Here is a 23992-nt window from a genome sequence, read left to right as displayed (position 1 = left end):
AACACAGAACCAGATGTTTCTCTTACTGTGAGCTGAGAGACCATCACTTAGGTGTATTTCCTGTAGGCTCACTTGGAATTTTGGTTTGGGAACTGTGAGGGAAGAGAACATAGAAAATTATTATGCCAGTTTTTCATACAGCAATACCTACCTGCAAAAAGATTGATTTTTCTAACACTAAATGTGTAAAAGCATAAATAAATAGAAATAAAAGTTCAGAAGTGATACCAACAGTGACTAAATGCTTCCCTATTCATAGGAATACATATTGTGACTTTTTTTTTAAGGAGTGTGAAAAAGGGGTAGGCAGACTAAGAAATACACTGTTTGTACTTGTTCTTAAAAAGATCTCTGTTGTGACTAGTGATCTGCTAGGACATGTGTTAGTATTGGAAATAGCAGTTTAACATCAAATAGTTCTGGTGGCTTGCACGAAGTGATCTAGAGTTTTTATTGGTGAAGACAGTCCATTTTTGTACATAAGGAATGCTTTGTATTTTTGCTTCGCAAAGTACAGTTGTTAACTAGAAAAGGTGCTAATGATTTGTATGTCAAGATCATCTGTAATTTAAGGAAATTTCATTTAATAGAATAGATTTGAGAAAGTATACTTGCAAACAACTTCATGTGGTTGATGATGAGTTTTCCCAGTTTGCTACATTTTCTAGTATCCCTTAGTGGTGCTGACTTCAGAATATTAGCAAAATTATAGAAAAATACTCTTTTTTTAGAATTTGATATTTTACCAGTAATGTGAAAGCCTGAATCTATGTTGTCTTATACTTCAGTCTTGATATGCTAAGAAATAAGAGACTGAAGTCTTCCAAAAGGAAACATAATTGGATTTTAATGCCCTCACTTAAAGCTTTAATGGGAAGACAAATTATTGAGGAAGGTAGCTGGTTCATTTGTCATAGATGTAGCCTATAGCTGTCAACAATGAGTAGCTGTACTCTGGACTACTGACTTTGGTAGATATTAGGACAATTTTTATGTAACCATGTTGCATTAGCAAATTGGATTTTTCTTACTTGATTTGTAAATATGATACCACCCGCTGTTTTTCCACAAACAGGTTATTCCTGGCAGAAGCATCACTGAGATCTGAATCCTGGAACTTGCTTTCAAGACCTTGAAACAAAGGACTTTCTAATTTGGGCATGGCTAATCGAGGAGCAACAAGACCCAATGGGCCAAATGCTGGAAATAAAATTTGCCAGTTCAAGCTAGTACTTTTAGGAGAGTCTGCAGTTGGCAAATCAAGTTTGGTGCTTCGTTTTGTAAAAGGACAGTTTCATGAGTTTCAAGAAAGTACGATTGGAGGTGAGAAATTTATCCTTTTAATTTGTTTCGTGTTGAGTTTATTTCATCATCGCTTTGGATAACCTTGAATGTAATGGCACTTCTAGAATGGGTAGTTGACAGCAGACCAAACCTGAGAGACCTGAGCCCCTTGTCTTTCATTGAGAACTATAACTTTCTAAGCTCAAAGTTGTATGCATAGTTTTAAACATTGGGCTTGATGGTACCATTAGTTGTGGATGGATGTGTGGCTATTTTGATTGTGCTGTCTGCTTAATGCATGAAATAACTGCTTAATACAAGTTAAGAACTTAGTTTCGGGGCGGGGGGAACCAACCCACAAACCTCGCCCCCCCCCCCCAAAAAAAAAAACCAACAAAAAATACCAATACAGAAAACCCAAATCACTGCTCTGCTGTATCTTCCAAAAAGGTTGTGTTAACTGTGCATTCTGTCTTTGCTTTTGATTTGGGAGAACTTGCTACATTTCTGGATACACCTAACTTTGTTAGTAATCATAGATTTAATGTGCTGGTTTTAAACTTCTTGACTTGAAAAAAAAAGGTTCTGGCTACTAGAATAAAAAAAAATTAATAATTAAAAAAAATCTGTTTAACTGTCGGCAGATTTTATTTCCTCACTCCCAGCAGATTTCTTCTGCTATATTTGATGTTGAAGATGTTTGTGCTTTGAGCTGTATTCCTCCTTGGATAAATTTACTTATCCTAAAACTACCTAATGGCATACAGACTTTATTGATAAATATTCTCTAGTAGTGCCTGTTGCTGCTTGCATGAATCAGTCTGTTTCATAATATTTATGTGAAGCCCTTTCGGTGGCCTGTATGTTTCATTACTCATGAGCAGTCGTGGAAATGTAAAAAAAAAAATATACAAAGCTTGCAAGAATAAATACAAGATGAACTTCACTGCATCTTCTTTTTTTTTTTTAACCTATTTTTAGCTGTTATGTGTATTTATTTTGCGTATCTGTCAGCTTAAATGGGGAACCCCTTTTTTTTCCTCCTTTAGCAATCTTACTGGTACACACTTCTGGCTTTTTGCATTTTACAGTGGCTTTAGATAAGAGTTAGAGTGAAAGGTTTCATTATTTCATACAGCTATGTGGTAATATGGAGATCATTCTCAAAGATCTATAATGAATTAGCTTCCCAATATCAACACGGTTTTTAGTTGAAAAACATCTGTTAAAACTAAGTGAAATTGAACAAATTGTTCAATTTCAACAGGCTTCAATTTATTTAACCTCCTTTTTGTTTGTTCTTGTTTCAGTTCAGGTAAAACTAGGGATAATTCAAACACTGTTGCACACTTTAAAATTATGCAAAGATTAAACAAGAGCTTAAGTTCAACTTGAGATATATAGAGTTTAGTGCAATCTCTTTATTAACTTGTGCCTCTTCTATATAAAATAAAAACAAAGAAATACTGCATAATACAGCTGAGAGATATTAAATGGAGCAATGTTGGGATTCAGAAAAAGTTTGTTATAACGAAAGCTGTTGAACTCTGTAGCTTGTAGTTGCCTACGGCATAATTTTCTTTGTATACAGAAGGGCCTTTTAACAAAGAGAGGCTTATGTGCATTGTGCGTCTGAATAAAAACATCTGAAAGAGAGGGCAGTTAAAGGCAGACATGCTTGATGATGGTGGTGTGGTTTTGCCACTTCAGACAGTGTAGTAATGCTTAGTTGCTTAAGACAAAAGTATGGCTAGTAAGGATAGGCTTTCAGATAGTTAACACAGCTGATTGTCAATTTACTATGGCCTTGCAAGACAGAAGAAAGTTACTTTGTTTGCAGAAATTAACTGGCATTTTATGGTGGTTGAAATGTTCCTTTCAGCAAAAACACAAAGATGTCATAGAATAAACCCCTTGTTTTTATTTTCTTCTTGTGTACATCTCATCATTTGTGGAGCACTGGTACGTTCTTCTGTTGGAAAGAATGTCTGTAAGACAGATTCCACTTGTTAAACATCTTGACTGTGCCTTGGAGAAATAGAATATTGAGCTGGTTCTCAAGAGGAAGCCCTTAGTCATATGGTGGTTTGTCTTTATTTTGGATCTGGGCTGCTTAGGGAGCTACCAAGAGTAGCCTGTTTTACCAGTGCTTGGATATTGGTCATTTAGAGAGATTTATGATGATTTAACATTGGAACATCAAAGCCTTTACCTTCTCCAACCTGCCTATTCATCTGTGGTGGATGCTTATACTCCTCAAGCAGGAACACCTGACCACTTACAGCTAGTCAGCCTCTGTATGTGAGGTACAGTGTCCTTTATAAAGCAAGATTGACTTGCTTTTGGTTTACTGTAACAAGTTGAGTTGAAAGTTGCAGCAGTTTTTGAATGACTCATAAGCTATGATGCCTTGGAGTATGTGGAACAGGGTAACATCCCAGGTATGCAAGGGTTATGGGTCAGTGCCTCTTTAGACGTTTGATTTAAATCGGCCACAATTTGTCAGTATGCTTAGTGATGACAGTTCCTAACTCAGCCAGGCAGGGGCCTTGGCATCTCATCAAGCGAAGGTCTGGAATTTGTGGAAGGAGCAAGAGCAAATCAGTCCACAGTATTTCACTAAATGTCTGTCATGACTGGAAAAATCACTCCAAGCATTTATGCTGGATTGCTCAAACTTTAATCTAAATTTTTGGAATTGTTTAATTTTCTGCTGTGTATGTACTATAACTGGGCAAGCAACATGACTATAAAGCAGGTAATCAAGACAGCTTGTCAGATAACTGTCATGCTTGTGTGCTTATTTTTAAACTTCAAAAGCTAAAGTAGAACAGACGGCTGAGTTAAAGGGTTAAGAGAACCCAGTAGAAGGAGATTCTTTCAGGTTTTTTCTTAGATTCTGCCTTAGTTTTGTAATACGGGTTTCTATATTGTGTGGGTACCCACCTTCATATTTCTCACACGTCCTTTAATCTGAATGGAAGATCTTTACTAGGAGTAACTGTTTGAAGACTTGGAATAAGTTTTCGGTTTCTGTAATTAGACCATTACTTATGGTAATGCATTCAGTTGTAGTGGCGATGCATGCATATTTGCCTCAAACTGTAGGCTGTCAAAATGATGCTTAAATTCCTGAGATCATTTGCAAAGTCAAAAATATGGCTGCTTTAAGAACAAGAACTTTTGAGAAGTGATTTTTTTTTTTTTTCTCTTCCATACCCATTAGCTAAACTGGAGTTGTCAGGAGCTAAAAATCAAGGCTTTGAGATACTATTCAAGTAATGTAAATGTGTAGAACTGTAAATATCTGAACAGGTAGATTATAGCACGATGGGATGCTGTTACTGGTACTCTGCATAGTCTGTTGAAGTAGGATGAAATGTATGTAGAATACTTAAAGGAAGACTCGTGATTACTCTGATTCACTATTCTAAAAAAAACCCAAACCAATTGTTCCCAATTACCGCTTTCTTATGTCTTTAATTTGTGGAAAGACTGGTTGTTTAAATAACTGTTCTGTGTTCATCAGCTGCAGTCTATCAGCTAATGCTCACTTGAAACCTGCTGTGTTTTGATAATAGGCTTGAATTAAGGAAATCACTTGCATTGCTGAACATAATTTTGTATGAATATAGAGATATAAGTAGACTTCTGGTTTCAGCACCTCTGTCTTTTTTGTAGCTGCTTTTCTAACCCAGACTGTATGTCTCGACGATACAACAGTAAAATTTGAAATTTGGGATACAGCTGGGCAAGAGCGGTACCACAGTTTAGCACCCATGTACTACAGAGGAGCACAAGCAGCTATAGTGGTATACGACATAACAAATGAGGTAAGTACTCCCTCATGTGTGAGGGAGGCACAAAGGGGATTTGGAAGTTAGCAGTCTTGCACTGATCTTTCCTTAATTTTTCTTGCTGACTTCTGTGAATCAGTTTTGTCTGATTTTGTCTGTAATTTAATAGAATTGGTTCGATTGGAAGGGACCTTTAAAGGATATCTTGTCCAGTCCACCAGCCGTGGGCAGGGGTATCTCTCAGTAGATCAGGTTGTTCATTTCATATTGGACTATGTGATGCTAAATTGTGTAGATCAGATAGTTTCACTTTTTTTGGTAAAATGAGATTTCGGAACTTTCAAAAACCCCATAAGCCCTGTTCAGTAATGAACAGTGCTCAGTAGTGAGAAACTATTTTGAGACCCTTTCATAACCTTGATTCTTGTAGAGAAGAAATTAAAATTCCCATTTTCTTTCTTAACCACTTCTCTTTCTTTACTCTGCCTCCATAAAGATCTTTCTATCTTTACTTACTTTTTCAGCATTATCCCAGCTAAGCACACTTGAGGACTAAAGTAGGAATGTTTTGTTTAAACAGCTCAGTTGGCAAGTTGCAGTGTCCCTTTGGACAAAGGTAGCAGCTTTGCATTGACTTTTGGTTTGAAGTATAGATAAGAGATAGGGATAATAAGTGAGTACAAAAGCGTGGTAACACTGAGTTGCATCATTTTGCAATCATTAACAGGAGTCCTTTGCCAGAGCGAAAAATTGGGTCAAAGAACTTCAGCGACAAGCAAGTCCTAATATTGTAATAGCTTTAGCAGGAAACAAAGCTGATCTAGCTAACAAAAGAGCTGTGGATTTCCAGGTATGTACATAACTTCTGTTTATATAAATAGCATTTTGTTGGAATAGAAAATAAACAAACCTAGGAGGAGCTTATATGCATAGCCTAGCTAGCTGTATAGAGGTCATGCTGTTAAATATAAATGTCAACTGAGACTAATTAGATTTTACATGCTACTGAAAAATCTATTTCTATACAAGTAATATGAAGCAATAGACTTTTTGAATAATTAAACTTGAAGAATAACTCATCTATTTGCATATCTTTAATGCTGATTGAAATTCTGTTCTTTGTGACCTCTTCCTGTCTTCTACCTGAAATTACCAGTAACTAGATTTTCAATGGATGAGACAGCGGTAAACTCTCAGTGCAAACTGTTCTTGCTGACTTGTCAGCTGGGGAATTTTGATTATTATATGATACAAAGCTGATTTAATTTGCTTAACCTTCTTAGGCTATACAGTTGAAACAGTGTTCAAGATTTGTGCTTTTCATAGCATTTTTTTTTTTTAGTTTAGTGGATATATCTGTGCTTTCACATTTTATCTTCTGGGAAGTTTAAGCAAGTCATCAGAACATAACTTTCCAAGCATATAAAGCTTGCTGCTGGTGCTTCCAGCCCATTCATGATTCATTGAATTTGAAGTAAGATCATATTTATTACTTAGTTTATTCTCTTACAGTTTTAATCTGGTTTTGGTGTCACTGTATGAGATACTGCTATGTATAGTAATGAATTTTTTTGTAACTATAGGAGCTGAACTATGAAAGTTAGCAGTGCTCTAGGTATCTTTCTGCCAGAATTCAACAACTGTTATTTAATTTTATACTTCCGTGTCAATTTTTAGCACAAAGCTGTGTGATAGAAGACCTTTGTTTTGCAAAAAATTTGTGGTATTTAACAAATATCATACATACATAAAGTCAAATACATTCTCACAAATAATTACCAAAGTAGAAATACCTTTTACTATTTTTTGTACAATTACAAGAATAATATTTTTAACTACTCAGTTTTTTGTTAATGTAGCTTTATGGGCTCCTCAGGCTTGACAGTAATTTCTCTTTGCAAAGCACAGTTTAGATTTCTAGGTATTTGTTAGTGTGTTATTTCAGGTACAGTTACGTAGATCTTAGCAGATGTCACTTAAATGAATGCATATATAATGCTATAGATTTTTTTTCATCATAGGCATTCTACAGTTTAGCTTTTTTCAGCGCTCTTATTGAATGCAAAGGCAGTTACGTAACCATAAGAAGCTGGAGATTCTCAGCTGAATTGGCGAACAGGAAGTGGCAAAAATAGGAAACTATAAACTGTGTTTCAGATCAAATTCAGACTGAAAAGTATTTACAAGATATTTAATACTGCTTGTTTGTTTGATAGTTGTGCATTTCTGTCAGGATAATGAAACAGTTCTGATCCATCTGCCTCAGTGGTTGAAAGATTCAGGATAATTCACAAACTGCCTTCTCTCCCACATGATGATAAACTTTCTGGCATTTGATGGCACTTTCCAGAGCTTATTTGCTCTTTCTATCACAGCTAGTGTTCTGCATCAGGATTGTCTTTTTAATAAGTATATTTTTATTATTTAATTTTGCCTGAGATTTTTTCATCTGGATATTTTTAAGATGAGTAAGGATTTTTAAGATTGGATTTCTAAATGTTGAGCTGCTTGATGGAATTGTAACTTTCATAACTGATGAATAATGCATTGCCACACAAGTGTTTCAACAAACTTTCTTTAAAAATGGTATAGAAATTGTTCCTTAGTAGCAATAAAAGTACAATGTGTAATGACTGTGTGATTATTTTCTTCTTAATGAAGTAAGGCATTCTTATTCTCACTTTCAGGAAGCACAGGCTTACGCAGATGACAACAGCTTATTGTTCATGGAGACATCTGCCAAAACATCTATGAACGTAAATGAAATATTCATGGCAATTGGTGAGTTTATGAACAATCTGTGGATTAAAGGGAATTGTTTTCATGCTTTTTATACCATCACAATATTCCTAACCCAAGGTCTTTGTTTCTCACCCAAATTACTTCTGGCACTGAAGTTTCCTTAGGCCCTTTCATATCCTTTTTGATGTTTAGAAGTGTGAACATCTTCAACTTAGTTGAAGTACTGTTGCACAGCTCTTTTGTGAAGCACAAAACCACTTGGATTGGCTGAGATAGGTTACTTCTGAATTCTGTCAGCAAGTTCTATATACCTATTTTGATTTCATTATGAAAACTTGTACTGCTTCAAGTTCAAAGCTAAATCAAGCTTTAGTTGTTGTATACAGAAGCCACCTTTCCCATGGTATAGGTAAGCTGTGTAAAGCTATTTGGTTTTTTTAATTGTAAGATGTACTTGGCATTTGTTCAATTAATGTAAGAATATAAGTGAAAGTGTATAAATGTGCGCCTTTGATACGCTGTTTGCAGCAGATTCCACATGGCTTGGGATGGGTACAGAGTCTAGAATAATGTATCTTTTATGAGACAGTGGTAATTGAAGCTGGAAACATTTCAAAATGAGAGAATGATAATGGACTTTTTTTAAAAAAAAAAGTCAAGTATTCATTTTGGTCTAAACAAAATATTTGCAAAATATACTTTTGTGTTAAAATTTTGTTTGAATTCCAAATGCAGCTACCTGAAATCCAGAAGTTGTAACAAAGACAATAATGTGTGCTTAAATTTGATGTCCGAGTAAAGGACACTGCATATGAAAATTGAAGTTACTAGTATACTTCTAGCGCTAACATAATCTTAGGGATTTCTGTAAAGATGCTAACATGTCATAGTAAGTATAAATTGTCAAGAAATTATGTGTATTCCATTGAAAGACATGAAATTGGAATTTACTGCTAATAATTTTTTCTAAGTGGAGGAAAAAGAAAGCATACATTTTTAGGCTTGTCACCAACCTATTTAATAATATTCTTAATCACAGTAATGGCTCTGCTACCAGGGAATAGCAATATGTAGAGTTAAATAACCTTATTAAATCTGTCCTGTATTTTGCACCACTATGACCTCTGTATTCTACTTCTTTCAGCATTGATCTCAAAATTAAATCTTTTTAAAGAGCACTTATCTTCTACTTTCCAGGGCAGTAAAGCAGAAGGTAATTTGTGGTGTTGGTTCAAACTTCCAGCAGATACAAATTAAATTATTGCTTTAGCAACACTTTATAACAAGTACTTCATATTAACTATAAATACTGGGGGGGAGAAGACATACCTGTGTGAGTGGAAAGTATATTTTTCTCATAAGGGCTCAAGATAGGCCTGCTCAATTACATTGTTCTGGTGAAATTTTAAAATGAAGCTCTTTAAGGGTGCACTTTGCATCTTGGTTTGTTTTTTTTAAAAAAAAACGCAGTAAAATTAATCCCTAAAATCTGATTATTTTTTTGTATTTGTTGTATCAGCAGTAATTCTTACCTCCCCATATTTTAATGAAGTATGCAAAGTAAATTTGAGAAAGCAATACCTAATTAGTGCCTGGGTCTTTTGTCTGCAAGGTTAGTTGTCCATGTGAGTATTCTTTCACATCAGTGGGTGAAATTCAGATTGTCAGTGCATCAGAACAAGATCTGTGCAGTAGTGGGCCCCAAAAGAAAATCTAATTGAGGATATAAGTATTGCATGAAACTTGGAATTGCCTTTTGAAAACATGGATGCAGTTCTCAGGACCATGTGTAAATATGATCTTCAAAAACGGGAGAAAAATGAAAAAGAACATGGATAGAATGGAGGGATACATGCTACAGTTGCTTATAAATAGCCCTCTTTAGAACTCATTCATAACTTAATTAATCTTAATTTACAGTTCTAGAATCAAAAAAGACAGTGCTATGATGGCATTTTTCTACTGGTGCTTTGTCCCTTTCTACTGTCAGCAGCTTAGTATCACTTGAACTCTTGGGGTCTGTCACAAAATTGTAGAACAGCCCTAAGTGTGTACTGTGTTGGTTATCTGGCTGTTACACTTGAGTTTTATTCCTTTTAGGAAAAGGTGTTCTTTAACAAGCTGGCCAAAGAAATTTGGAGTTGAAGCATGCAGCCAGGCTGTAGATCAGGCATGGTTGTTGGGTCTCAGTAGCATGGATGAGACAGCCCCATGGAAGTCCTTTATGTGGAACTTAGAAATTCTCTGGTGGAGAGAAAGCTAGGAAGAGCTACTGCTCAGAAGGGTAACGTTTGTCACCCTATTTTTCGTGTCAGGACTGAGGGGGGTATCCTGGAGCTACAAGGGCAACAAAGAAATTATCAGTCAATTGACTCGTAAGAGCTGAAGAAAAGACAGCTTGAAAAAGGCAGAGACTTGATCTAGTGCTGAGGGCCATTTTAAATGCAAATATTTATTCTGGCTAGAGAGTTGGGCAGTAGCTTGACCCATTTCTGTCTGTCTGCATTTTGTGCATTTTTAGTCTTGTATCTTTAGCACTAGTGTCCTGATCTTAAAGACTGTGTAGGTGGATTCCCACAAGAGCCATCGTTTACTGGCATAGCATACCTGAACAGATACACTTTACTGCTCAAGTTACTAATGCATTTCACTTGAAAATCATATATAAGGTAGTTAATCATTAAGAAGGTGTCATCTATCCTTACCAATACAGTGAATCAAACAAGATTTCATAGTGATTATATTGATATGGTTATAGAGTAATAAAGTGTTGACTGTGTACTCAGGTGACTTAATCCAATTTTAACTCTCCTTGTTTTGTTGATTTCATAGCAAAAAAACTGCCCAAGAGTGAACCACAGAATGCAGGAACCAATTCTGCCAGAGGAAGAGGAGTAGACCTTACTGAACCCACGCAACAGCCCAAGAGTCAATGTTGTAGTAACTAAAACATCAATTGCTTTAAACTGTTCTGAATATTCTTCTGCTTCCTAACTGTTAATAACCATGGAATTGGAGTGCTTAACCTGGCCCAGTACAGCTTCCAAACAGCGAAGAGACTTATGGTAATAGTCAAGTTCATGATACAGGGTTTTCTTTTGACCTAAATTTTTAACATGCATGTATCCACCACTGGCTGTAACGTTTCAGCAGCAGAGGAGAGAAGGAAGTGGAATAAACTTCCTTCAGTTGAAAGGTTTTAAAAATCACTTAGGGGTGTAGAAGAACTACTCTCCGTGGACCTGATTAGCCAGTTCCTTTAGCCTCAATACTGATTACTGTTATAACAAACAGAATTGGGACTTTTCATAATTCTGAATTGTGCTTTAAAACCTTTTTAGAAACAGAGTTTAAAAATTACTTAAACTTATTCACAGTATTCATGCAACCAGTTGTTTCTGCAGGTATCCACTGTTCAGTTATACATTCCATAGTTTAATAATTTAATTACAAATAATACTTGCATTAACAATTTTAAGAACCCTATGCTTGCAGGAAAGTGGAGTTTTAGTTGGTACACTGTATGTAAATTATATCAGTCCAGTTAGTTATCTAAAGGAATTAGCGATAAATCAAGTTTAACTTCATTTCTAATCTATTCAGAGGGTACAGACCAGTCAATTCAACTTTGACTTAGGAATTTTTTTTATTTTTTTTTTTTTTTCCCTCTACAAACTGTTAAGAGCTCTTCAATTAAAACCACAACAAACTTGGTGTCTGTGACTTCTTTCTTGGTTTTGATCCCTTGGTCAAACCTTGATTTCTTGGTTTTTGGCTATTACAGTTTATTTTTCCCCTAAGGAAAAAAATAGTGCACTAATGATTATGTACATCCAGCTTGATTTTAAATTTGGATATTAATGTACTGTAAATAGGTACTCTGCATTGTAGTCTACATTTGTTTAATACTTTCTGTAATATTTAAGAGTTGCTTAAAGGTATACAGAATGTACAGTTACTTAAAGCTAACTTTTTTCCTCTCTAATCAAAGGGGGTTCTAAGTTCTTCCTTTATGGCTAGAACAGTAATAAATGATGCTCCTGTATCTGTAACATAAGTACTGCTGTCTGTCAGTAATGAACTTTGCAACTTTGTTTTCCAAAGTACATTTTATTTTGATCTGTCCAGTATATTGCACTAATTCTTTTAGTTATTTTCATTATATGAAATCTACCAAGTGTGTCAGAAGAGATGAATTAGTCTATTTAAATGTTGAACTGATAGCAGAAGCTTACTTGTGCAGATTTTAAATTTGCAGTAATCTGGGTTTAGCAAGGAAAATGGCAGTTCACCAGTGTTTAGTTTTATATTGAGGTGCTCAGGTTTGAATAAAATGGTTTAAAAAAAGAGGTTTTTGATTATTGTTTCTTACTGAGAATTTCAGAAGGTTTTATTGCATTTGCACAGTTCCAGACAAGGTGTCTGATTTACTATGTGGGTCAGCATTTAAGATGATTGCAAGTAAATTCATGACACAGATAAATAAAAGCTTGTACCTATATATACTGTGGCAATCCAGTTATCCTATGATTATTTTTTAAGTGCTGAGGTAATTGGGTATCTTATCACACCCATTTAGAACTACCATCAAAATAGTAATATACATTGAACCTGCAGCTACTCCACTCTTTACCAGTTGGTCACTAACGTAGCTTCCTGCATTGTCATAGAGTGTCTCAGAGGTGCCTCTTCCTGCAGTTTGTGATTCGCAATTAGGCAGGTGTGTGTTTGTGTCCTCTTCAAACTGTGGTGGTGGTCTAGAACCCACTGATGATACGGTCATTAGCAGCTTTGGCCTTGCAGGTTTGTCACAAAATGTCTTGGAGTCCATTTTTTCTGCCAGTTGTGGACCTGAGTCATAATTAGATAGGTGTGCTTTTGTATCCCTGGGGGGCTGGTTGATGTCTTTAGACCCTATTGCCAGTATGTTCTCTCGCAGCTGTTTATGGGTGCAACTTTGAGCTGTTGCACAAAAAGCATTGGTGTCTGTTTCTTGCTCTGCAGCCTGTGACTGTGGCTAAAAACTGTTACATAGATGAACTTCTCTGTCCTCAAACTGTTTCAGTTCTTCAGAACTACTTTGTGCTCTAGAATCTGGCTGGTTTATATCTCTGTTCCATGAATTTACTTCATTCTTACTGAAAAGAGACAGTTCTGGATCAGGTTGTCTTTTTCGTTTTTTTTGGTGGTCATCAGTTTCCTAAGAAATTTCACTTTGCAAATAGTTCCTTCTAAAATGTGAGTGTGTGCTTTCAAAATACTATGGCTGAATGAACTAATCGAGAGTTTTGGATTCAAAGCTGTATATAGCAGTGTAAAATTTTTAGTACCTGAAAATAATTTGGACATCGTGTAGAATTTACAGTTTACTAACATGATGCCTTAAGCCTTTTCCCCAGTTAAGGGACACAAAGGAGCAAGAGTTCTCATGGTCATAAGAAGCCAAGGACTAACTTCTTTCCTTTAGTAGGGATAGGTACTTTAGCTTTCCATCGACACTGTTGAAATCTGCAGGATGAGAATGAAAAGTCTTAGAAACTGTATTGCTGCAGGTGACTAGTCTTGTCAAACTTCAGTGCAGAGCATAAAGGAAAGCAGCTCTGAAACAAAGTGCTGTATTGTTTGACATCCTCTATGGCTATGCTGGGAGATCATTTTTGCTTTAGAGGAGGTTACTGATCTGCTCCCATGTGTTGGCATAAGGACAAAAGTGATGTCTTACAGGAGGAACTTGAGTGGGATGGCAGATTTCCAGACACTAAGCTGGCTTCAGTGTGTTCATTTATATTGTATTTTAATACCATCTGGCTAGACTAGGGCACAGATCTCTTGAAAAGTATTTATAAGTAGGCACTGCTTATACAGTAGTTATATTTCTTGGGCAGTATTGGCATTGTCTTATGTACGAGAATGCTAAATGTAGTCTGCGAAGGCAGATTTCTCTGGGAGGTAATTGAGAATATCAAAATGGAGAACACACCTTTTTCAGTAATTATAGAGTGTAGATGCCTTAAGTTATACTATGTGAATGTTTCCTTGTGCTTACTCTCTCTTTCCTCTGATTTTGTTTGTGGAGAGCTAGGAGAGTGTCTAAAATTTCCTTTGAACCCTTGGAGTAAGACCACCAGCTATAAACCTGACAAAGGGCATAATATAACCCATGTGGAACAATTTCTATAAGGAAGAGTAAAATCTAAATACTTTTGGATGCAAGTCTCTTTTCTGCAAACCAGAGACAGGGCAAAAGAATTGACAAAACTTAGCTGACCTGTCAATGTGGAACTAAATGAAGAAGACAAAGTTGGCCAATGCCACCATCTCCTGCTCTGCCTATCTGACCATTCTTTTCAGTTGCTTACCCGGTGCTGAAGGAACACAGTTATACTTCTGTAAAAAAAACATTCCTGAGGGGTGGGAAAATGGAGCTTGATGTTGTATAATTTTTCTTTGATGTAATAACAGTTGGAAAATTAAGTGTATTAGATCAAATAAATGTGTATTAGCAGTGGTTCAAAAATGTGGACTTTAATCATAAAATGTTTAAAGTATCTCTTACCAACTGCAAGCCTTAACTCATTAGCAGAGATTGAGTTTATGATATCTTTTATTGCAACCAGCATAAAAACTTTATCTGGGAGGGAAGGAGGGAAGCTGGTAACTAGAACCAGAAAACTCTGGGTGAATTCTTTACCAATTTTTCTTACCTTTATCTTGCCTTTCAAGCTCATTGTAATAAAAGCAGGTTGCTTTCCCAATAAGATGAAAACATGCATCTGAAAACATTCCCACTTTTTATATGACAATATTATATTCCATTAAAGGTGTGACTGCATATCCTGAAAGAGTACCTGAGCTAGTGCTAAACCACCAGTTTTGGTACCTGTAGCGAAGTTCAGGTAGCTGCAAAATTGGTTGGTTGAGGTAGAAAAAGAATTATCATAGCAACAAGCACTGGGACAAGAGAGAGTAAGGGGGAGCGGGGACAAACCAGTTAGGTGGTTCAGGGTCAGTGCACATTCAAGCTGGTTTCTAGTGTTTCTCACACCGGCAGAGGGTTGCATGTTATTGTTATTAAAATACACTTTCTTCTGGAATAAGTTTTTCCAAATATGGAATATGATTATTTTTTGCCTCATGAAAAAAATGAAGCCTCTCAAATGGTTTTCACTTTCCCCACTGATTTTTGACCCTCTTAATTTCAGTCAAATTCATATGAAGAAATGTGAAGAAGTCTTTCAGGTTTTGTGAATACACTCATCTGAGAAGGGAGTGCCCTGCTGCAGTATTAGCACGCTCCTTAATAACGCTTGGGGGGATGTGATAGAAAAGTATTACAGTGCTGGGCATGTGTTTCAGCAGAGACTGGAAGATGCTACAGAATGTAACTACAGTTAAAATACAAAATCATTTGAAACTATTCACCAGCTTTTAATATATATATAAATACATATATATTCTGTATAAACTATATAAATATATTTATTAATATATTATATAGAATATTAATATATATAAAACATATTCTGATTCTATACTCCTTTATGGAATAGCAAGCATTTTGCTTGTAATCTTACAGCTGTCTAATGTACACAAGATAACTGGTAACAAAAATCACCAAATGGGAAGATATAATGACTAGGGTTGCTAAGAATTGCAAGAGCTTTATCTACTGTTGCCTGCAGCAGGGCTGGGTGGAGAAGCAGTATCAGTGTTTCTGATTGTAATTAATAACTGATTTTCCACACTATAGAAGGGCAAAGCAGAGTTGTACGTCTCATGGAAATAGGTCTTTGTTGAGAACAGTAAATAATAACCAATTCCTGTTTCAGAAATTGGCAATTGAGAACATCCCCACAGATCATGCTTCCAGTTTGCTGGTAGCAAAATGTAGTGGCACTTAGTCTCATGAAATAAATGAATAAACATAATATTTTAAGCATGTTTCATTGACACAAGAGATTTATCAGATCTAAAATAATCTGATTTCTGATAACTGTCTTTCATGTTAGTAAATTGACTTTACTGCTAAACTCATTTACTGAGGCTACTCATCTAATAAGCTTAAAACTTGGGAAGGGAAGGGAATTGCAAGGGAATTTGTCATGTCTCCTTCACGTTGTCAAGTTAAAGCATTTGCTCCTTTTTATCTCCAGCTATCTACTGCCAGCAAATCTCGGTCTTATTTTTTCTCCTGTTATTTGGTGGAGGAAAAAAAATCCTGGTGTGGAACGTACATATCTTCCAGCTATGGGCCATAAACCCGCAACACCTTTGGCTGTCCTGGCTAATGGGCTGTGTGTTGTTTTCGAAGTGTCTTCTTTCTTTTTCCTCAGTGCCATCTGTCTCTTTGCTGGGGATTCCTTCTGCCAAGCAGGTAACTGCTGAACAGCCACTACAGGGAACTTTGGAAACCTCATTCGTTCCCAGCGGTAAAAGCCTATGCATTCTCCAGAAGGGCTTGGCATACGCTTTGTGGATCCATTCGTAAGTATGGGTCTCGTCGTTGCCTGGTTTATCAGAGAAAAATCTCTTTCTCTCTGTAAGCTGCCCTGATCAGTGTGGCACAAGAATCTAGAACTTGCCGTTTATCCTTTCATAGGAGGAAGCCACTGGTGAAAGCTGGTCTAGAAATAAAAGTTGAAGCTTTGCTGCAACTGTTTGCAGCTGCCACACCATGAAAGCCATCAACTAACCCCCCAAAACATCTGACCTATTTCCATAATTGTCAAGCACAACAAACCTGTCTTCCTTGTCTCCCTGTCATGCGGAGTTTCTGTCTTAGCAAATTGATAATGCATTTATTAAAGAATTATTTATTTTCGTAAAAGTACTAGGATTGTTAATACTAGCAAGATCACAATATGATGTGGGAGTGTGGTTATCCGTAAAGAATTCAAATGAATAATCTTCTGCTTAATGTGTCTCAATATTTAGGAATCTGGATCAATTTTGAAACTAGTTCGTGTCTCTAAGCCAAAAGATTTTTGTTGTCAGTCTTCGAGGGTTATCAAAGCCTAGTAAAATTAGGGCTTTGTAGGTTCTTTTATGATAAAGAAGGTGGTATCGGATGTATAGTTTGCTGATATGGAGAGCAAGAAACCTAAATGTGCTTGGAATCTATAATTCTCATATATAATTGTGACCTTCTCCAGGTCATCTTCCTCATCTCCACAGAGTTCAAAATCAGGTGGGTTTGTTTTGTCCTGAGATTTTTACTCCTTTGTTATTCTATAGAGGAGTTGAATATGTGAAGAGTTCTCATATTTTCACATTTTGAATATTTTATTATTGGGTCATACTATGCTACCTAAGCTTTTTCTCACTCTTATAAAGTCTGAATTACATCATTGCATACTAATGCATATGTAGTCAAGAAACTGGGAAATGTGAGATTATAAAAAAAATAGTAACTAACAACTATGTTAAAAATCAGTAAATTCAGGAAGTGAAAATTTTGGAAATACGAAGTTCACAACAATTTAGATTATTCTTGTACCTAATAAGGTTTCAGTCATTTCCTCCTTGTGATTCAGTACATACCCCTATGCATTCACACTTAGAACTGTGAATACAATATAATTCCTCATCACCTTTTGTGTGTCTACTTACCACTTTCCAGACACGGTAAAGGGTAAACCCTGCCTGGGAGGGAAAAAAAAAAAAAAAAAAATATTTAAGATTAAGATTAAAAAAAAAAAAGTACCAATTTTGCATGGAAAATATGAGATGGGGCCAGAAGCATTGGTATATCTCTTTAATCAAATCACACTCTGATTCCCATTGGTTTTAGTGGTGAGCTTTTTAGGAGTCAGAAAAAAACCCTGTTTTACACCATTGTATTTAGACACACAGATAAATTACATTTATGTGGACAATTTTCTATTGTTTTTCTTGCTTGCAAGAGATAGATTTCTCAATGTTCATGTTCGTTTAATGTAGGGTGGATTTTGAATGTGTCAGTTTCTCAATCAAGAAAGCATAATGAAGAACAAAAGTATTATCAAATGGGCCAAGTGTTTGACCTTTTTAGGTCTGTGGGAAACACCCCTGCTCCTTGAACTGTGAGACCTGCGAGTAGCAGCATGCTCCCTCTGTGTTCTCCAGCCATCAGGATGGAAGGAGAGACATGCTTTACAGCACAGCTCACTGAAGAGCAGTGCAGTTGAAAACATGGAATCAAGGCCAGATACTGCCAGGGCCATCATAGGGTCTCCTCAATGCAAACCTCTCTTCCCCTTCTGCAGCCAAAGCTAGTATCCTCCACCTGTTCCCATGCACCTCCTTCCTCCTGCTTTAGCTCCTTGCTCCAGTTTCCCTTTCCTCCCCAGCTCAGCCTCTCCTCGCTTTAATTCCTCGATGCTGTGCTACTGTTCTTGGGTCTGGCACCCGGTGCTACAAAGCCAAGAGTCAGAACTACAGAGCAAGTCCTGGCAAGGCACTCTCTGACAGGCCTGCCGGTGCAGAGGGGGCTGCCTGCATTTAGCACCTACAAGCTGGCATGTCTCCGCTCAGCACTGGGAAACTGATGCTGCTTTTTAACTATGCTCTGGTTTGGATACATTTACAATGATAAAAGGTGCACTACTGATGCCGTCTCAGCCAGATCTCCAAGCCCTAGCTGAAAACATGTCGTTCTTGGAGAGATTCTCTATAGAATAGCTATTAGCATTTTGGTTTAATACATACAAAACAACATATTTTCTAATAATAGAAACAGCTAAAACATACTGCCTGGCATTTTTACAAGTTATTCTGCTTCAGGCTCAGAAAATTTCTGTGTGAGCAGTTAATATCTGCAGAGTTATAAGTTACAGAAAACGTGAGGCACTCCTATTTGTAGACAGCACTGATAATTCTACCTGTAGTTTGAAATGGAGAAGAAACCTTGTAAACATCAATGTTGCTAAGGCAGCAGATGAAATTGATTGATAGTTTGAATGGCTGCTCTGTCCTATAATATGATGTACAGCTAAACCTTAACAGCTGCTTGCACAACATCCTCTTCCCCCTAGATCATCAGCACATGACACGCGTACAGGCACTATAATGACAGAAAATCCTGACGCCGTATGAGAAGCTCGGCTTGCTAGCCAATACATCATCTCTCTACTGAGTGTGAAAATACATTGTTTTTATTTAAGTTCACTATGTTTATTTCAGTGTTTAGTATTTATGTGCCTATGGATGAGAAATATCAGACAAAAATGCATATATTATAGGTTTTTATCATACTGTGTCTTCAGAGATTTCTGACTTCAGATTAATCTTTAACTGCTGTTAATCCAGCACCAGAGCAAATGGTAGTGGTTTAGCAGCAGTACTATCCCACAGCCACATTGCAAGAGTAGCCTTTGGTAATTTCATCCTGCTTCAAACTCACCCTTTTTCTGGGGCTCTCTCTTTACACTCGATACTTAAAGTAACTATTTTGCAACTGTTTTCTGTTACAGGGTTTCGTCTGGGAAGTGTATTTTCTTCTGTTCATCAGCTGTGGATTATGAGCATTTGGGTTTGAATGCACGCTCTTTTTATCCGTGATGACAATTGTTTCACAAAATTCTGCCAAAGACAAAGCCCCAGCCTCCTCCAGCCCCAATTAATGTGTCTTAAAGAACAGGCTGCCTCCAATCAATTATAATTATAGATCAATTATAAATTTTTAAGAAGAAAATCTCTTCTGCAGAGGATACCTACTGCAGTATTAGCAGAGTCACTTAAAACCCCCTTATGATGCTGTAACATGCCTTGTCCTTGCAGAGCTGAGCTGGCAGGTGGCTGCAGCTCTCAAATCCGCTGTAGGACCAGTTTATGGGAAAGTTCATACCTCCACAAGAGGTGAGCATGGGTCTCTTCTAGAAATGCTGCACCACTTCAACGGGGCAAGGTAAGGTGGTACATGATTTAAAAAACAGCAAAAATATGTTTGCATAGGTCCCTTCTTTATTCTACATAGTTTGAGAATGGGAGATGGCACGAATGTTTTCACTGTTGTCATTGTGATGGTGCATTCAGGCCTGAGAATAGTTAGGACTAATACACACATTAAAATCTGGGAAAGTGTTTTTTTTTTCAGTCAGCCTTTTACCTATTAACCCATTTTAAACCCTCCTTGGATTAGAGGCAGGAAATTGAAACTTTCAATAAAATGTTAGTTGATTTCAGTAAACTTAATCCTTTACACTCGCATACCTTATAGATGTTTATATCTCTTAAGTGGGTGTAAGTGCTCACAAATCACAATTTCACAGCACCAAAACAGTCCTACTTACTTACAAGGTGTAAATAACCAGGATAATATACATAATAATTAATGTAGAAGAACAAGATATACTACAACTCTTCATTGCAATCATTTTGCTTACATTTATTAAAAGGGCAGCCCTGATACTAATTTTTTATAGTATGTACACGTTGTTATATTAATCACTGAAAGCCTTGTAAAAAATAAAACATTTCCCTTGTTAATCTCTTACAAAGCAGAAGGATTGTTCTGTATTTCCTTCTCTCCTTGCATTTCCCTCATAAGAAACAGATAAGAGACTTGCAAGCTTTTCGCTGTCAGGTTAGAGGATACAGTGAGATAATGACAGCAGAATACATGAAGCTAAAGCTCTCTCAGCCTCAGAGAGCTAAGAAAATTCAGCTTTCTAGCTCACTGCAGTTTCTCTGTGCCTATTTAGGGAGCCAAAACCCAACACTGTGTAATGTTCTGAGCTGAAAATAGAAGCAGATCAAAAAAATTAGAAGATGTAGAAGAATAGGGAGCGAACCACAGTTTGAGACTGCGTATGTTTTCAAGGAGGGATACATCATATTTACTCTTTGTGTCACAACAAAGAGCCTCTTGGTAAGTTCTTTGTCCTGCTCCTAGGAAAGGGAGGCTGCTCTGCCTCTGCTGTACACTGCCCTGTCTGTAAAAGGGGCAAAGCATGATGCTGCAGACCACGGGCTCATATGGCAGAGGATACCATCACTCCAGTAAGCCTTTTGCAGTTTGACACTACATTCTCGTTTTTTAATTAGCAAAGGTGCCACTGAGCTTTGAGGATGCAGGGTCTGATTTGTATCCAAACAGAAGAGTCCCTTATGCAGTCATTTATCTTCCTCTGACACATGTTGTTTCTGTCTCCACCCAGAGCATGCTTCTTCCTCACTTACAGTTGTCACAGTCAGCACTTAACTTACACAGTCTCTCATCCTGAGCTCCTTCCTCTGTGAGATCTGGTATTATTATTGCTTATTATTTGCTACATACTTGTGGTCTCAGAAAATGATGGCTGTTACCGCTGAAACCAGCACAGGGAAGATGCCTGCCCACCTTCGGGTGACAGGAGGCAAAGAAGGGCTGTGCCATGTAAAATGGAGGTCACAGTCTCCCTGAGCTTCTCATCACAGTGTTATCAGCTAATACATATGAACAGCCCTCACTGCTCAAATTCTTGCTGAATGAACATTGACTTCTTTGCTTGTCTTTCCCCTCTTCCCTGCTTTACCTCATGCCTCAGTCAGCACTTCCCTCTAGGTTCTCCCCTTTCCCATGTGCCTGTGATGCCACAAGACAGCTTCATTGTCTCCATGTGTTCATCCCTGCTTCTCTTCCCCTGATTTCCTTCCTCTCTCACACAGTTAGCACCTCCTCTGCAAAACTGTTTGAGAATGCATCACTCCTGCTTACCGAAACCATGGCAGTGACTCTTGGCATAGCCGGGACTGCTTCCCTGAGCCGCACTGTGCCTGATGCCACCAGCCCCTGCCAAGCAGGCGCCATTTGCCGTGGTGCAGCTTGACAGTGCCCTGCAGTATGCCCTGTTTTACATGCTCACCTTTGGCCAGAGCAGCAAACAGCTAATATGTGAAACCCCTTACACAGCCTTCCTTAAGCTCATAATAAGATCTCTGAAAAACTCTTCACCTGAAAACCCAAATTCATTTGCTAGCCCAGCAGCCATGCTCTACACCTTCCACCAGTTCAGCAGAGCTGGCCCTCTCATCCTCCAAAACCAGCTGCAGAAGGAACAAGACATCTCCCAAGTGACTCAACTTAGGTGTGCATAGTAGCCTACTTACTGTATCCCCAGAAGCACTGCCACAGCTTCAAGGAAGTCTTGTTATGAAAGGTGTGGGAAGAGATAAAGATGAACCTGGTGAGTCACAGGAGCATGCTGGGGGCAGAGCCTGCCTTCAGGACTTGGGAACACTCCCACCTCTAAGACCTGGTAATAGGCAAGAAAGAAGGAAGCAATTAATAATTAAAATAATTGTGGAATAAATTAGGATAATTAGTATCCTTATTTATCTTCCTAAGTGTTGTCCAAAACTGGAATCTTGACATTCCAGGCCCACCGGTTTTGTGTCATTCTATGAAGTGGAAGCATTCCCTCATTAGATGAGTTATAATCTGTGGCACTGTCTGCCTGGGCAAAGGCGCAGCTCCTCAGTTGGAAGGATGCATTGAACTGGGAAATGGGGGGAGCAAAGCAACGGCAAAAACATTTGGCACTCCAGATATTTTGCACCCCTGCCCAGTAGATGGGTCTGTCTTGGTGGGCCAGAGGTGCCAGTTCATAACCCACTGAGCCCATACATAGGGCAGACAGGCTGTGAAGCACTGAGCCTGCTGGGCTTGGCATGGGAGAGGAGGTACATGAGGTTTTGGGATCCACAAAGAGAAAGCTGTGGCAGAAGATGGGTAAAGATAACATAACTGTGCCTCCTGCACTCTCCTCCCAGAGACACACTAACCCCACAAGCCCACATCTGGGGTTGCTGCTGTGCTCCTGAATTTCCTCTGCTTTTTCCAGTCACACCACAGTTACAGTTGGCCTAAATGAAGGGTTTTAACCTGTTTAGTCCTGCAGCTTAGCCACGTGGTTAGTAGTCTTGCATGCAGTTGTGTCTCTAGTTCTTAGGACTCCCAGGTGCTCTCCCACACCAGTATGGGGAGGGCCCAGGATTAGCTTGCACAGTCAGATGTGCTTAGGCCAGTGTAACTTCATCTTACAGAAATGTAAGGTATTTCCTATGCAGAGTTTTATTGCCTAAACCAGTGTCATATCAAGGGTGCCCAATCAGCAGCTATTTGGGTGCAGGTAGCAGAAAGGAAGACACCCCTTCCCTCCCACTCCTGCCAGCTGAACCTGTGCCAGTCACCCAGGGATCTATGAGGCTGCCAGCACCAACCAACCTGCCCTACACTGGCATGGGGTGGCTGGCAAAACCCCCAAAGCACAGCCAAAGTACACTAATGGGGTCCACAGAATTGCAGGGATCTCTGCCATGTGTTAAGTAACAGGAAACAGAGAAAAAGATGTTAGAGAAATAATGTGGGGAGGCAGAAGAGAGAAAAAGTAAGGGCAAAATAGGTAGTACATCCCATGTTTGCATGAAGCAATCTAGAGCTCTCACTACCACAAAACAACACAGTATATGCCTACATAGTGATTTCAGATGGCTAAAGAACTTTAACAGGCAGCTTCTGAACTTGGCATACACAGTTCACATTGTACTGGCAAAGGCAGTAAATTCTCTATGCTGCATGAGCCCAGCCTTTAGTTTTCTCACTCGGTTTGTGTTAAATCACAACTCTGACTACTGTCAGGAAGAGCATCCTCTGGGTAAGAAGTGAATAAAAACTGCCAAGTGCTCCATCACTAACGAGAAGTTTGTGTTACAAAAACAGCCATGAGCGTTGCAATGACATTTTCTCCATTATTTTTCCTGCGTGTTTTCCTTTAAAAATTACCCAACTTTTAGGAGTTAAAAAACCTCCTCTGCGAGGTTCCCTGCAGTAGACAAAGCTTAGTGGTGGGAAGGCCTGCCATCTGCATTATTAAAGTCACATGTAAGCACCATGGGAAGCTGACAAGATGCTGGAGACAGCATAATGAACTAAACTTTTGTACTGTTCATACTTCCAGTGATTCATAAAATATTGATAGCAGTCCTGAGCGTGTGGTGGCCAAGAGGGAGGCCACTTCACCCACAAGGAATGTGCTAATGAAAGGACACAATAGGATTTTATGCTCTGAGAAATTCCCCGGAGGGAAAAGAGCTCCGCTTTTCACATTTGCATTGAATGGTAAGAATAAAAACAGGTGGGAGAGCAGGAAGAAAGTCCCATCTTGAACAAAAGAGAGGGACAGAGGGCTTCAAGTAGGCTGGGAGATGGA

General features: G+C 38.0%; 2 protein-coding genes across 2 annotated transcripts; one reads left to right on the top strand and one right to left on the bottom strand.

Annotated features, from left to right (window-relative positions):
- The first annotated feature begins 1055 nt into the window (after window positions 1–1055).
- Window positions 1056–11032, top strand: RAB5A (RAB5A, member RAS oncogene family). The gene is made up of 5 exons (XM_057424888.1): window positions 1056–1323; window positions 4966–5117; window positions 5809–5931; window positions 7769–7862; window positions 10656–11032. The coding sequence occupies exons 1-5, from the start codon at window positions 1161–1163 to the stop codon at window positions 10769–10771; spliced, it is 648 nt and encodes a 215-aa protein (XP_057280871.1). The 5' UTR covers window positions 1056–1160; the 3' UTR covers window positions 10772–11032.
- A 1148-nt stretch (window positions 11033–12180) lies between these two features.
- Window positions 12181–18925, bottom strand: PP2D1 (protein phosphatase 2C like domain containing 1). Its single transcript, XM_057424871.1, is given in 13 exon segments — window positions 12181–13054; window positions 14704–14723; window positions 16058–16115; window positions 16117–16350; window positions 16352–16418; window positions 16421–16482; window positions 16484–16529; window positions 16532–16731; window positions 16733–16823; window positions 16826–16886; window positions 16888–16941; window positions 16943–17026; window positions 18860–18925. Coding segments are annotated over 13 exon segments (1737 nt in total). The 3' UTR covers window positions 12181–12360.
- Window positions 18926–23992: the final 5067 nt, after the last annotated feature.

The sequence above is a fragment of the Pezoporus wallicus genome, unplaced genomic scaffold (genome assembly GCF_028554395.1).
Source record: "Pezoporus wallicus isolate ANWC-B61680 ecotype Strahan unplaced genomic scaffold, APGP_CSIRO_Pwel_v1 contig_3181, whole genome shotgun sequence".
Taxonomy (NCBI): domain Eukaryota; kingdom Metazoa; phylum Chordata; class Aves; order Psittaciformes; family Psittacidae; genus Pezoporus; species Pezoporus wallicus.
This window is presented reverse-complemented; position numbering and strand designations above follow the sequence as displayed.

What these genes read in the sequence shown, in the direction of transcription:
- RAB5A (XM_057424888.1), top strand. Translation starts at nt 1,161, where the DNA reads ATGGCTAATCGAGGAGCAACAAGACCCAATGGGCCAAATGCTGGAAAT. An exon ending in TATACGACATAACAAATGAG is followed by an intron (nt 5,118 to 5,808) that starts GTAAGTACTCCC and finishes AATCATTAACAG; the next exon opens with GAGTCCTTTGCCAGAGCGAA. An exon ending in TGAAATATTCATGGCAATTG is followed by an intron (nt 7,863 to 10,655) that starts GTGAGTTTATGA and finishes TTGATTTCATAG; the next exon opens with CAAAAAAACTGCCCAAGAGT.